General features: G+C 35.1%; 1 protein-coding gene across 1 annotated transcript; it reads right to left on the reverse strand.

The window, feature by feature from the left end:
• Positions 1–8,586: 8,586 nt before the first annotated feature.
• On the reverse strand, positions 8,587–9,543 carry OR13C2 (olfactory receptor family 13 subfamily C member 2; the record flags this gene model as incomplete). Its single annotated transcript, XM_081065649.1, has 1 exon — positions 8,587–9,543. One exon carries the CDS (start codon positions 9,541–9,543, stop codon positions 8,587–8,589), a length of 957 nt encoding a protein of 318 aa, XP_080921775.1.
• Positions 9,544–15,840: the final 6,297 nt, after the last annotated feature.

Here is a 15,840-nt window from a genome sequence, read left to right on the forward strand (position 1 = left end):
TCATTTATTATAGGTACTGAAATATATGAGTTTTTGTCTAACACATTATTCTTTGTTTTCTATTAGTCCCACATGTTCTACTTTACCCTTTGTTTCTCTTGCTTTCTTTGGGAGAATTTGCCATTTTCCCTTCATTTAAAATTCTTTTTTGCAAGGATGCTAACTTTAGAGATAAAAACCTACATCGCTGACTTATAAGGTTACAATACATGTAATATAATATCACATATCACTTACATATAATATCAATTATCACTTCCTAGAAAATGCTAAACTTTAAATTCCCCTTAACCACTTCTAGTTATTACTAAGTTGTGTTTCTACATATAACTTAGAAGCTAAAATCACTACAATTGTTGTTTGTTACACTTGATATTAATTTAAATTGACCGATAATGCTCATCCATCTTTAGGATTATTATTCCTTACTATTTGTTTCTGAAATGATTTTCTTTCCACCTGAATTTCTTTCAAGGCAAGTTGGCTAGAGATGAGAGAGAGAGAGAAAGAGAAAGACAGAGAGAGATAGAGAATGAAGGTGGGGGATTTGGGAGGAGGGATCTGGAAATGTTTTCATTTTGTTTCTATGTTTGAAAGATGTTTTCACTGAGGATATAATTATTGGTTGGCAATTATTTTCTTTCAACACTTTTAAAATGCTGTGTATTACATTCTAGTATCCTTTGTTTCTGTTGAGATGTCACCTCTAAGATTTGTTGCTGCTTTTTTGAGGAAAAGACTTTGATTTTTCTTTTGATTGGCTCTTTTGATTAAATTTATATTTAATGTTTGTTTCTGAAATTTTACAATGAGTTTCTTAAACGTGGCTTTCTCTTTTGACATTGTTGATTTCCTTGCTTTTGTAACTTGATGTTTTTCATAAGTTTGAAAAAAATCATTTATTCTTAGCGATTTTCTCTTTTTCTTCATTTCCTCTTTTTCCTCTCCTTGTGAGTGTTCAGTTATATACATGTTAGACTTTTCCAACATGTCCCATATATCTCTCACAGTCTTTCTGTATTTTCCTTCATTTTTCTTCTCAGTGCACTAGTATGGATATTTTGTTCTGATGTATGTTCCAGTTTGCTAAGCCTTTCTTCAACCTTGTTTAATCTGTGGTTAAATCCATCTAGTCAGTTCTTAATTCAAGCTGTATTTTTAAGCTTCATAATTTCTACTAGATTTTTTTATATAATTTCTAATTCTCCAGTAAACTCATCTTGTTATCTATGGTGAGCAACATGTTAACATCACTGTCACCATGACTGCCAAGACGCTAGTCCTGCTGATGGGCAAAGAAGGTGTCCACAGTGGTACGGTCAACAAGAAATGTTATAAAATGGCCTGCCACCTGCGGCGTTCCCAGGACTGACCTCGTCTTTCCTTCCCCACCCTACTTCCCACTGCTTTTGCACCCTTCTTCCCATACACACACATACACCATTTTTAATTTTTTGGACCATTACCCCACACCCCTTATTGCTGCCAAACCACATGGGCTGGGGGCCAGGGTTGGATGGCCTGAATTTTGAAATATTTTGAAATATTTTGAAATCTGTGTCTGATAACTTCTATATTTGGATTAACTGAAGCTCTTCAATTTGTCTGTTTTTGTCTCTTGATCCTGTATCTTAAAACACCTGGTAATTTTTAAGTTAAATGCCAGATTTTGTTTATGTAAAAAGTGCAGAATCTCTGGTTGATGTTTTATTTATACAAAGAGAATTCACTTTATCCTCACATCGAAACCTAGAATAGGGGTGATTGCCTTATATCAAAGAGAGATTGAGATAATTTAGGGATGAATTTCAGAGCTTGTAAGACTTAGCAAAATCTGGTTCATCTCCTTTTTAAGATTTATCCCTCTAGAGTCTGAACTGAGACCCTGGAGTTTACATAAGGGAATTTTATCTTTCATGAGTCTGAGACCTCAATGCTTAGTTCATAAGTACTTTGGGAGTGCTGAAATTTCATCTAATGTGTTCAGTCCATTTTTGCTCAATTTCCATGCCTGTTACCCTGAGCAGCCTAAAAATCAGCAAATGCCTCATGTAGAAAAACAATGACAATTATTGGGATCACGGATCTGTACCCCCCTCAGTTCAGAACTTTGGCCTCTCTTCAATTCGGAATAGATGACTTGGTCCAAAATCCAAGTCTTGTCTTCCCAGACCCATGAGATTGCCAAAATCTACTCTCACTTTCTCGTAGCAGCATCCCTCTGTCCAGTTTCTAGCCTGCCAACAGGCAATTAAGAATCAGCAAATGCCCTAAGAGAAAAAAAGAGGAGCACAGAATGTTTGATTCACTTAAATGAGCTTCCCTTCTCTTCAGAATCTTAGCTCCTCATATCCTGACTTACTCGGAAGCAATCTAATTCATTTAAAAAAAATTATACTATGCAGCTTATCTAGTTTTCTTAGTGATACCATTAGCTACTTTACTCAAATGTTCAATATTGTTATTTTTTTTTCAATTTTAAAAAATATGTCTCCTTGACTAGAGTGTAAGCCCTATTAGGGCAAAAATGTTTGTCTGTTATGTTCACCAACATATCATGTGTATCTAGAAGACTGGTAAGGAAATATTAAACACGAAGAAATATATCTGAATTGAATTGCATATCTTTGGGAACCCAATACATGACCTATTGTATTATATCACTTCCAGCTGCCTGCTCTGCAAGTGTCTAATACTTTAAAGTATATTAGTGTTTGCTCCCTGTGCTGCCCTATTCTGCTTACAATAGACATTCTGGATTAGGAAGAAATTCTTAGTTGTTGCAGGGCTCATCAATATTTACTATTATAGTGAGTATTCTGGAGTTGAGAAAAACAAGCGAAAAAGAGAGAATTTTATTTGAAAAATGTACTGTTGCCCGAGAGTGGCTATAGACTATTTAAAACTATGTTTTGGATTTCTTTAAGATTCCCTGATACCACAAACAAGCAGATTGGAGAAAACATACAATATTTCTAGATACAAAATATTATAGCAAATGTAAAGTCCATTTTCTTAGTACCTGGTATAAGTAAGCTCCCAGAAATCCTATAACACATATTTTTAATTATTTTAGTGAGACAGAAGAGAAGAAAATGAAAATAAGTAAAAAAAAAAAAAAAAACACCTAGTCACTATCTGATGTCTAATAAATGTAAAGCAAATTATAAATTTCAAAGTAAATTGGGGAAACATCACTTTAAAAGAGTGTCTTGGTGGATTTGATCTGGCAAAGAGATCTTCTATGGGAGTAGATTCTGAGACAGAATGACTTGTGCCAAGGTGGTTGAGATCCAAGACCTTGTAGAAAGCTTCACATTTTTTAGCACAGATGAAGGTCCATCGTCTGGAAGATTTAACATCCTAAGCGACTTTCTGCCTGAGGTCCAGTTAATAAACCCTCACATATCATAGAGCTTGTTTAAAAACTTAAGGTGAAAAAAATGTAGCAGAGGATAACATTCTTTATTTTTAGAGAAGATGAGAAACTGTTCTGACCTACACTAATTGGCTCCGTGTTATTAATGACAGGCTGACATCCCTTCTAACTGGATCCAAACATTCAAAACTAAGCACACCTATACTCCTCAATTAGTATGAATCTATTAAATTATTAAACATTCTAACAAAATTCAACATCAGCTAAATGGTCAACAAATTTTATGTTTCAGACCAATAATTTCCATGGATATCAGGCAGGCTACAGGCACAAATCTTGATCTGTCCAGAGTAATGTCCTTTATGACTCATGAGGAAATTAGGCAGAAAAATATTAGCTTACTCGGAGCCTTAGTTGATTTTTCCTCAGCATCAATTCTGTATGGAGGGCATGGTTTTCCCAGAGCCTCAGGGTAAACTTAAAAAGGCAGTTAATAGCCATTCTTAGAAACTAGAGAAACTTGTTATCCTTCAGAAGTCAAGATATTTCATGGATGTGATAACTCAAGATCATAGTAAATAAGTACTCATACATTTTGTCCCAGGTTTGCACAGATCCTGGAAACTCATTTCCCCAATTTGGTGGAAAGTGGGAAGTGTGGCTTTTAATGCCAGTTTTTTCAGAGTCATGGCAAATACATCTTGACATTTGCAAACTACCTCAGAATTTATGAAATCACGAATGACATCTCATTTTTGAAAATTCCAAGTTATTTAGCTTTTGAAATAATATGAAAGTCTATCATGGCCTTAAAAGGCCATTAGCAAGAAGAATATCAAGGATGTCTTATAAAGTAATATCTTTAAGTAATGACATATACAAATAGATAGAACAAAAGAAAATCTAAGTGCAAATGTATGAGCATCAGGCAATTTTACCTTAAGATAACTGTTGAATCCTTATCAACGATATTCATTAGGAAAGTATTTGAAATTGTTCCTATTTGCCTATAGATACTGTTCCATTATATTTTAGTATTTAATATTAAAGATGATTAATAGGCCAAGAATTACAAGTTCAAGATAGATTTCCCATTATATGCTCCTCATCTCATAAGATGTAAAGCCAATAAGAGTAATCTTCTGATAGGAAAGCCAACATGTTCCAGTGGAAAAACACAGAGTTACATTATTTTGGACTCTCATTTTTTCACTTGTTATTCAATTATCTCTAATCATTTTAAATGAGTTGGTGGTCATTCCCTCCATAACAAAGAAAAAAAGAACAAAATTGTTTATAAACAGATGATGCAATTTTATACTAACAAGGAACTAGCAGAAATAACCATTTTAGTGAATTACTGCCTGAAAGAAAATCCACAGATTCATAGTATGGGTGATCATCACACAATTTTTCAGTGACAATTTAATATCTAATTTGTAGCATAGTTTCCAAATGTAAAGGATCTCCTAACTTTCCATCTAGTGTCTCCAAACTGGATCAAAGACTTACCCACATAATTTCAAGAGCCCCGGAAGTATCTCACATGTGCTGAATAGTATGTGTGCACTCTGTCCCCCTCAAGACACTGTTGTCACAATGTTATGATCTGCTATTCCTATCACTGCCCTGGAATCTGATGCTCCTGTTGTCTCTAATAGGCCCTACTGTTTAGGGTTATCATAAATTAATCATTCAAACTAGGACACTTAACAAGAAAAGAAGAACTATTACTAATTACACTAGGGCAACTGATGTTAACTAGACTAGTTCTGAGCAAATAGAGACATATAGTCACCATATCAAGGTGGTTTCCATTAGGGCCATCATGTTTCAAAGCTACACGATCTTCCACACAAAAAAGTAGGCATCACACTCTGTTACCAGCATCCCAAAACAGTACTGTTTGTGCCCTGGTTGGAAGCAACTACTTAAGCTTTCGCCTGTACCTGATCACTTCTACAGAACAGACCCAAGTTCATGGAGTCAGGCTGGGGAAATAAAATCTGGACAGATATCATGCTTCCCTGGGATATCAGATAGCAGGGTAGTAATATATTTAAGATATAATTCTAATCTGAGGCAGAGGAATCTCATTAACATAACAGGATACCAGGGCTAAGGAGAGAGTTAGATGATAAGGGATCTTCATGAAAGTTTTTGGTGGATGTTAGGAACAGCGAGATCTGATATCTAAGGTTCTCTTTTTTCCTTTACTGTCATTCCCTTATATCTTCCTCAAATCATTAGTTAGTAAATAGAAGTCCAGATCTAGCTATCCTTCAGGGAATGGAGGTAAATCCATGCATAGGATGGAACAAACTGAACAAAGAACTGCATCAACATTGATGACATTGAAGAACAGGCAGAAATGGCTAGCAGTGACACCGAAGTAGTGGTCTGAAACCAGAGATGATCAGCTACAACCAGTAATCTCTACAGACTCCCATTCAGTCACCAGTCAGGTATTTTTCTATTTCACTCTGAATGGCACATTGTTCTCTCCTAAGAAAGTCAACTAAAGTTCAAAAATTGCTAGTCTCTCTGTTCCCTAAATATTTTCCAAAGAAGGGCCAATCTGAAATATGGTGGTTCCACTTTCTGGACAGATGTAGAATGACCAGTACTGAACACAACAAGGTCAGAAAACCATGAATCAGTGAAACAGCTCCATTTCCTTTCTTTTTTTTTAAATCTAATTTTGGACAAACTAGTTTCTAGCTAGCTTCATTGACCATCATGATGAAAGAAAGCAATGCAGAGGAATAACAAAAATAATTTCCAGAAAAGAAATTCCCATGAGCTCCATCCTGGGAATAAATATATTTGATGTAAAAGCAGGCTGTGAACCTGGATATAAAACCTCCACTGTTTAGTTTATCAAATCTTTCATGACTTCCTTGGATACGCTGACAACTTCTGGCATAAGACAAATTTTGGCTCAGTTTATCCAAATCTAACAGCTTTATATATTGGAGAAACTACGTCTTAAAATAGTTTATTTGTCATGTAGTTTCAGAAAGGATACCATTCCATGATGTTAGGACCTTGTTGTTGTTGTTGTTGTTAGATATAGGCTCTAGAAAGGATTAAATTGTGGTTCACTCAAATTTCTTGGAGGACAGTCTCAGAAAATAATTACTAACAGAGCTAAAAGACTGATTCAAGGAGACAGAGATAGAAGTAGAATTACAAAGAAATAAAGGAGCCATTCAATTTCCCTCTTTGTGGTGTGGTATTGGTATTCTGCATAATGCTCCCTGCTGCCTCATTTCTGAACTGTAATGGGGAAAATGGATGTCTACTTTAAGTTAAAAATACAAGTTTTTGTACACCTGAAACTAATAAATAAATAAAAAAAATAAATAAAAAGAAAAAAAATAACTTCAAAAAAAATACAAGTTTTAATTTAAAAAGTGTTTCAAAGGATAAAATAAAACCAGGAATATTTAAAAATGTAAATACAAAATTAACAATTAAATAATGTGGGATATTAATTACCATTTAAAAGCTAAAGCAACTAAACAGAAATAAAATAAAACCAAGTAACTCAACACCTCATAGTTTTCTAAATTTCTAAAAAAAGCATAAGATAAACTACATAAAATTTAAAATGAAAAATTTTCAGTTTTATATCCCATATAATGGTGAAATTATATGTTTCTCAACTTTTTCTGTCTGAGTTATGTCACTTAGCATGATAATCTCAAGATCCATCTGTGTTGTTGCAAATGGCAGTATTTCAACTTTTCTTACGGCTTAGTGATATTTCACTGTATATATGTACCTCATCTTCTGTATCCAATCATCTAACAAAGGAAAACTGAAAGCGACAAACAAATAAACAACAAAAAAATCATAGACACAGACAACAGTTTAGTGGTTACCAGAGGGAAAGTGGGGGAAAAGGGTAGTAGAAGAGGGTAAAGAGGGTCAAATATACGGTGATGGAAGGGGAACTGACTCTGAGTGGTGAACACATAATGCAATATATAGATGATGTATTATAGAATTGTACACTTGAAACCTGTATAATTTTATTAACCAATATCACCCCAACAAATTTAATAAAAATTTTAAAAAGTTAAATAAAATAAAAAATAAACTGATTTACATAAAAAATATTTGAGGCTAATATGGTAGCAGGTGAAGGAAAAAGGTGTAACATTAAAATAAACACTAAAATCTAACATGAAAATTTGAAATGTGAAATTCAGTCAAGAAGAAATAAAATGATAAAGGTATAAACTTTTTAAAAATCTTATGGTTACCACAGCAAAGGAAAGAAATATACATCCAGATAAAAATCAAATATAAAAAAAAATCTAAAAGGCAGATCTCATGACAAGGTAGGTCTAATAAAAAGGTAGGTTAACAACAAATTCCTCTTGGATCAACAACATACTTCATGGAAGCAGAGTCAACAAGACAGAGGCAAAGATGTAGCTCTGCTTATATCAGTGGATATTTGACACAGAAGTTATTTACATTTAATTTTCAAGCAGCTGTAAAAATCAGTTATTCGATTCAAAGTTCAAAGCAGTTAGATCCCACGTATCAGAAGTTCTTTGGAAAGAAGACTACAATATGTATGTTGAAAGCAGAAGAGAAAAATAATTTAATGCTTCATAGTTAGAGATGAACAAAAAGTTATAAAAATAATAGTATTCTAGAACCAAAAAGTTTAATAGTGTACAGCTACCTAGACAGAGTATTACATATCATTCTTACATATTTGAATAAACTCCAAACATATTAAATTATTTTAGTACTTACAGTATTGAAAATTGACGATTTTAACTGAGCTTTAAAAATCTGAAACTAGGCTTCATTCTGTCTTGTAACAAAAATAAAAAAGTGTGAAATTGGTTTTGGAAATAATTTTATCAAAAAAATTTTAAGGTTTTTGATACCAGTGTACCTTTTTCCTGTCTGGGAATTTCTCTCTCTATTACCCTATCCCTTCACTTGCCCTTACAATCAAGCTTGTCAATAACAACAACAAACTACAATCATTGACTCCTAAAAAACTGAAGTTTATTTACTTACATTCATTATACATTGCACCAAAAAAAAGAATCTTTTAGAGCTTGAAAGATTTGAGAGATAAATTTAACACAGCAGCAAGTACATATCTACTTGACTCTTTGGTTTACCTGGCTGATCTTCTCATTATGATTATAAAAAATTACCTGTCCCTTTCCCATTTACTTGTTAAAAACTTTTCTTATAAGTAGGCGTTTTACTGCCTCCTTCACATCCTTGTTTCTGAGACTGTAAATTAAAGGATTCACCATGGGAGTCACCACCCCATAAAACATGGATATAAGTTTGTCCGTAGCATCCAAATCATCTGAATGAAATGTCTCTTTAGACTTCGGCTTCATGTACATGAAGAGAATGGTCCCGTAGAAGATGATCACCACAGTCAGGTGAGCTGAGCAGGTGGAGAAGGCTTTGCTTCTCCCCTCAGAAGTATGGATCTTAAGGATGTTGACAACAATTAATGAGTAAGAGATGACAATCAAGAGCAGGGGCATCAATGTGAACAAAGTCGTGGCCACAAGCATGATGAATTCATTGCCTGAGATGTCTGCACAGGCCAATTTCATGACAGCCAGAATTTCACAGGAGAAATGATTGATGACATTATTCCTACAGAAAGGCAATTGTACTACAAACACAGTTTGTACGGCAGAATTGACAACTCCTATGATCCACGACCCAGCTGCCATGGGCATATAGGAATCCTTGCTCATGATGACAGGGTATCTCAGAGGGTAGCAGATGGCCACATAGCGGTCAAAGGCCATCATGCCCAGGAGCACGCACTCTGTTGTCCCCATGGCCAAGCCAAGGAACATCTGTACTGCACAGCCAGAGAAGGAGATGGTCTTTCTTTCAGAGAGGAAGCTCACCAGTGTGGGGGGAATGGAGGTGGTGGTGTAGCAGATATCCAGGAAGGAGAGGTTCCCCAGGAAAAAGTACATGGGCGTGTGCAGATGGGGGTCCAAGATGCTGATGGAAATAAGGGTGCCATTGCCCAAAAGGATGACCACATACATTATTAAGATTAGCGCAAAAAAGAGTAGCTCAAGCCTTGGGTAACCAGAAAGCCCCTTTAAAACGAATTCCACCAGAATGGTTTGGTTTTCCCAGTCCATACTTTCTCTCTTTTACCTGTAAATATTCAAATAATTTACAAATAATAATAATAATTTCTTTACTATGGTAAGTCCAAGTTCACTGATACATAAATATTAAAGTTTGCCGTGAACCCAATGAGAAGAAGGAAGAAAGAAAATAGAGAAGAGAGAAAAGGTAAGGGAATAAAGAAATAAAAAATACAGGAGGAGAAGTATGAGGGAGAAGCTCTTTCTGAACCAGCAACTTTGTGAGGTTTTATTCATACATTACCTCATTTAAACCCTACAGTTACTATCATTTTAAAGATAAGGTCAGATGGAGAAAGACAAACACCATATGCTGTCTTACACATGGAATCTAAAAACAAAAACAAAAAACCACTAAACAGGCTCGTAGATACAGAGAACAGATTGGTGGTCATAAGAGGTGGGGGATGAGGGAAGAAGGAGAAATGAACTGTTTTGTTTTGTTAATAAATTGAACAAAAATGTTTTAAAATACAGATAAGGAATTTTTCTAAGTTAAACTAAGAGAGTTTAACCTACAGTTATATAATTAATATGTAGCAAAGCCTAAGCCTGATTGTCTCAAACTCAAGCCTGATTGTCTTCCATAATTATCTGTTGTTGTTGTTTTAATGAACTGTAAAAAGAATATGGAATTCCTCATATCAGAGATTGGGTTAGTTAACTTGTTAAGGCAACCTACCTCCCAGGTCAGGGAAATTCAACAGTAACCCACTGTATACTATTACAATACTGAAAGAAGTGAGTCAACGCAATGGGAGAATGGTCAACAATAAACCCAGCCAGTGTTTATTGAATGCCTGGTTGCCTAAAAATTGGGTGTAATTCATGTGAAGTCCAATAATCGGAAGTATTTTTGTTACAATGTAATGTCCTTTTTTTGGTGACGGAGTAATTTTAAATGTTTTATTTTTTTATCATATAGTCAAATTGATATAGTTATCATATAGTCAAATTGATTTTGTCTCTTTTAATGTACAGTTTTATGAATTTTAAGACATGTATATATTCATGTACACGTAACTATCACCATAATCAGGACACAGAACTCTTCCTTCACCCTAAAAACTCCCTTATGCTATCCCTTTATAACCACGCCTTTCATCCTCTCATAAATCCTGGCAAAGACTAATATTTTTTAATCTTCCAGTTTTACATTTTCCAGAATGTCATATACATGGAAATATGTGAGCTATTGGTGTCTGGCTTCTTTCACAAAGCCTCTGAGATTCACCAGGTTGTTATTTCTGAGTAGTATTTCATTGTATGACAGTACTACAGTTTATCTATTCACCTGTTGAAAAACATTTGAGTTGTTTCCAGTTTGGGGCAATTATGAATAGAGCTGCTATAAATATTTATGCACAGATTTTTGTGTGAACAGAGTTTACATTTTTCTAGGGTAAATATCCAGGAGTGGCATACTGGATAGTATGAGACATGCATATTTAAGTTTATAAGAAACTGCCAAACAGTTTTCCAGAGTGGCTCTATCACTTTTGCATTCCAACTAGAAATGTATATTAGTTCTAGGTATTTCCCATCCTCATTGACACTTGGCATTGTCAGCATATATATTTTTTACACATTCTAATAGGTATGCAGCAATAGTTCATCATAATTTTAATTTGTGTTTCCCTAATGACTACTGTTTGGTTGGGCTTTTGTTGTTGTTATGTTTGGTGTTGGTTTTTGCCAGTCTTATGTTCTCTTTAATAAAATGCCATTCGTGTCTTTTGCTCATTTTTAATTGGATTGTTTGTTTTCTTATTGTTGACCTTTGAGAGTTCTTTATATACTCTGGTTATGAATCATTTATGGGATATGTGACACGTATACTGTCTACAAGGTTGTGACTTGTCTTCTCATTCTCCCAATGCAAACATCTTTAGTTACCATTTTAATTGGTTGCTGCATAAGTCCAATTAAAAAAAAGACTACCACCTCGGGTGATTCCCCGGAGAAATATCTACTGCCATCACCCAGAAATCAGAAAGGGTAAGTTTTGCATTCAAAGACCTCAGAAATTGTGCCTCTCCACCTGACCCTCCCTACACACACACAAATTTCCAGCAAATATCCTTGTTCATGGACACAGAATTCATTTAAAGTGCTCTAATTCACTCACAAAACAAGTAGACACTTAACACGTAGACTATTTCTCCTTGTTCAGAAATCTTGGCAAAAAATTTAGGTCTAAACTGAATAACTTAAATGTATTTCAACCAGCTTCTAATTACCTATATTTGCCTTTGGCCATTATTAGAGTACTTTTCCTTTCATCCTATTTTGTCCTTATTTCAACCAATTCTACCTTTTATACTTTAGTATTCTTTTATACCCTAAAAATACATGCTTCTTCTACTTTGAGTCCCAGAGATTCACCTTCTTAATGCTAGCCACCCAAATTCCAATTCCCTGGGAAATGATAACTGAGAAGCCGTTTCACTCTGTGAGCTCACTTTATCTACTGAAAAAAACATGCAATTTTAATGAAATTGAGATTTTTACTGACATGCAAATGTGTTTTGGAGCTCGTATTTATACAGAAAGGTCCCATAAACAATGCAAAACTTCTATCATGAAGTCACAGGATGTTAAAAATATTACAATACAGTAAGTACAACTATGCTCTCCACAGCCCCAACCACAGAGAGCAGTTGGCAGCTATCAAGTTTGGAGGGAAACATGCATTGAGATGGTTTTCAGAGTGGACAGGAAGAAGCTCAAAGCACCACCCAACAAGAGGGCATGGGGCAGATCTGTGCTGCAGAAACAGCTACAAGGGACTCCACTTCCATTGCCCCAACTTTGCTTCTTCCCAACCCTACCCCGCCTAGGGCCCTGCGCCCCCTAAAAGCCGGAGCTTCAGTCCACACTATTCCACTCAGTCCTCACTAAAAGCCTTTTATCAGTGGATTGGATCAATGACAGGCCTCTCTGGCTTTGGGCAGAACACATGGACACACGCTCTATGTGGTTTCTACATGGAGTATGCCTGTGTATGGCCAGCAGTGTATGGCCAGCAGTGACTTCAGGGCCTCTTCCATGCCCCCTCTGCTTCCAGGGCCATTAACTAGCTATGTGACCTTGGGCAATTTACGTAACTTCTCAATATCCTTACCTACAACAGGGGATTTGAAATAGCCTCATTGTTTTGTTCTTGGGAGAATAAATAAAACAATGCTTGTATAGCATCTAGCATAAGGTAAGCACTATTTTGGTTTCCTACATCTTTCACTGACTTGTTTGTTTTTCAAGTTCTTTTACATTTCTGCCCCAGTTTCATGTTCCTACAAGAGTACCTTTAAATTTTAACTATCAGACCTGTATCTGGACTCTTCTTACCCAACCAACCCACTAATTTTCATCACCTCCGTGGTATGACATGGATGCATGTTATACCAAACTCTACTCACTTTGTAATGAAGAGAATTCTGTCACTATAGCAAAGTCCAATGGCATTTAAAACAAGGAACTCACAAGTTGACATTGTTTTAAAGAAAGGCTAGTTGAATTCATTCATCTAAAAGTTGTGTGTGTGTGTGTGTGTGTGTGTGTGTGTGTTGTGAAATATTATGTCTAAAGTTACCAAAGGAATACATTACTAACAACAACAAATTTAAGTGTTCAAAAAAATCCCCCAAATACTCTTGCAAACATAACTATGAAAGTCATAATTCTTTCTTGTTAGCTAAGAACTCGTATTTTCCCTTCATTTCCTTTTTTACACAGATCAAGAGAAGTATTCAAGAACAAGTAATAAAGTTTTCCAAACAGCACCCCCAGTGAGAGGCTCCACCAAGGGCTGTCTGCTCATGATTAGCGTTGGACAAACATTTGCTGAACTGAACCACAGAGAAATGAATTAGTGCTGTGAGGTAAACTGTTACAGAATCAAAACTTTGGTGACACCAGCCTACTTAACGTTCTAGATCAAGAGTGCAAATCTGCAGCCAATTATACAGAAACAACCTCATTGGACCAGTGAGAAATGACACCATTAGACGTGTGTAGACACTTGCACTGAACCAAGGGCCAGGAAATTATATTCTAAATGGTTCTTTATTCCCAGTAAAATAAATTCTAGACTTAAATATCCATTTGGGGGATATTCAAATTACTTCAGATTTCAAGATACTCTTTTGGTCATATTTTTCATTTTTTCATTTTCTCACTATATCCAAGAAATTCCTCTTAGATGTTTTTATTCCTATTCTCTGTAGACTCTCTATGGTAGGAAATATCCTATCTCCAAAACACATGGCCTATGTCAACTCAGTTCATTGGATTGACATCCTCTTGGATTTGTGTTATTAGTATGTTTTCAGCAATTACCTCTAAGTAGAAGGTCGACTTGCCTCCTAGGTTGCAACACATAGCAGATTGTTTTGCCTTGATCTTCTATTTGCAGCCTTTTGTACAAAATTTTCCATGAGGTTGAATTTCTGAAGGTGTTACCAGAGAGGATGTCACAGGATTTCTTATCTGGAAAACATTGATGGCAAAGATACTATTTCAAAATTGTTTTAAAACCTTCTATACATTACAACCAAATGTGATTGATTACAAAGGGAGTACATTTTGGTTTTGCTAGTTTAAAAGTAAGAGAAAAATGATTATTTGAGAATATGGTAGATTTCATTTGTCCTTCAAGCTCAGGCAGAAGCACCACCCCATTGTGAAGATGCAGGAAATTCTCCAAAGAATCTTCTCCTGACTCAGGAAGGCCATTTAAGTATTTCTTGCTCTCAGAGACTTATGTAATTTTCTAAGCCATAACTTTAAATTGCTTCAGGGACAAGATGTTTAAAACTTTGGAAAACTTCAAGAATAATCCCCGAAAGACTTAATTATATTAGATGCATTACTGTATTTCAAATTACCAATCAGAAGTTTTGAGGATGTGTCTTATCCCATTCTCAGCATATCATCTTACACTGCAGAAATCTTCAATCCAAACATATTCTAATGGCTTTGTCCAGACCTTTGTACATTCTTCCATGTCTTATTTATTTTTTATTAAATTTATTAGGGTGATAATAGTTAGTAAAATTATATAGGTTTCAAGTGTACAATTCTGTAATACATCATCTATATATCTGTCACATTGTGTGTTCACCATCCACAGTCATTTTTCCTTCTATCACCATATATTTGACCCCCTTTACCCTCATCTACCACTCCTCTCCCCCATTTCTTTCTGGTAACCACTAAACTATTATCTGTGTCTAAGAGTTTTTGTTTCTTTATTTGTTTGTCTTATTCCTTTGTTGCTTAGATAATATAGTAGAAATAATTTATTTAGCTACACTAATTATTGGCTATTAAGAATAAGAACAAAAACTTATAAAGTTCTAGACATGGTTATAAGAAATATATATATAGTTATAGTTTTTTAATTGATATTTGTTAAATTAATGACTGAAAAGAAAGTGTTCTATTGTATAAAATAATCTAAAAATTATTGCCTTTGACTCTGAAATTCAGAACTAATATGGGGTTATGTGACTATGAGTGGCATTTTGAAATCACAACAAATTCAGAAACTTTGAAACTACAATGAAAACGTAGAAGCCATCAAGCTATTTGATTTTCTTATAACTCTACAACCTAATATGTAACTCAATCCCACTCCATACTGTGTGCATCTCCAAAGCATTCACGTAAAAGACACAGACCTATCACCCAAATTAATCGGCATAAAATTATTATCTATATAATTTAAACAACTAGGAGGTAATGATGAATATATACATTCCAGGTCCTCTCAGCCATATTCTGCTTCTATAGACAGTGCTCTCCTTTCCTTGAACTGCTTTAACCAAGTAACAAATGCAATTTGTTTACCACAAAACCACTAAACCACTAACCCCAGTAAAACAGACTTTGACTAAAGGTCTAAAGATAATGGGGGGCGGGGGGGACTCATAGCACTGAACAGGAAACAAGTTAAAACTGGGTGTTCCACGTCACTGTTTCTGCAGGTCAGTGACATGATCAGAAGGAATCGCTTCCTGGACACCTTGGGTCCTGCCTGGTCTGCCACCATGTAGCTAAGCTTCTTGCCCAAGAACAGAGCTCTTTACCCGTTTCTTCCTTTCTTCTCCCCAAGTCCTCAAAATCCTATGTCCAGCGTTACTTAAGTGAAACACCTAAATAAATCACATCAGAACAATGTTTCAAGGAAATGAAATTATTCTTTTACTTTTCTTGACAGAGAAGTTTTAGTTACTATTAATATTTTTTTTTCAATCTATGTCATTAATGCTAGGACATGGGGCATAA

This window comes from Rhinolophus hipposideros (assembly GCF_964194185.1).
Source record: "Rhinolophus hipposideros genome assembly, chromosome: 11".
In the NCBI taxonomy this organism is placed as follows: Eukaryota; Metazoa; Chordata; class Mammalia; order Chiroptera; family Rhinolophidae; genus Rhinolophus; species Rhinolophus hipposideros.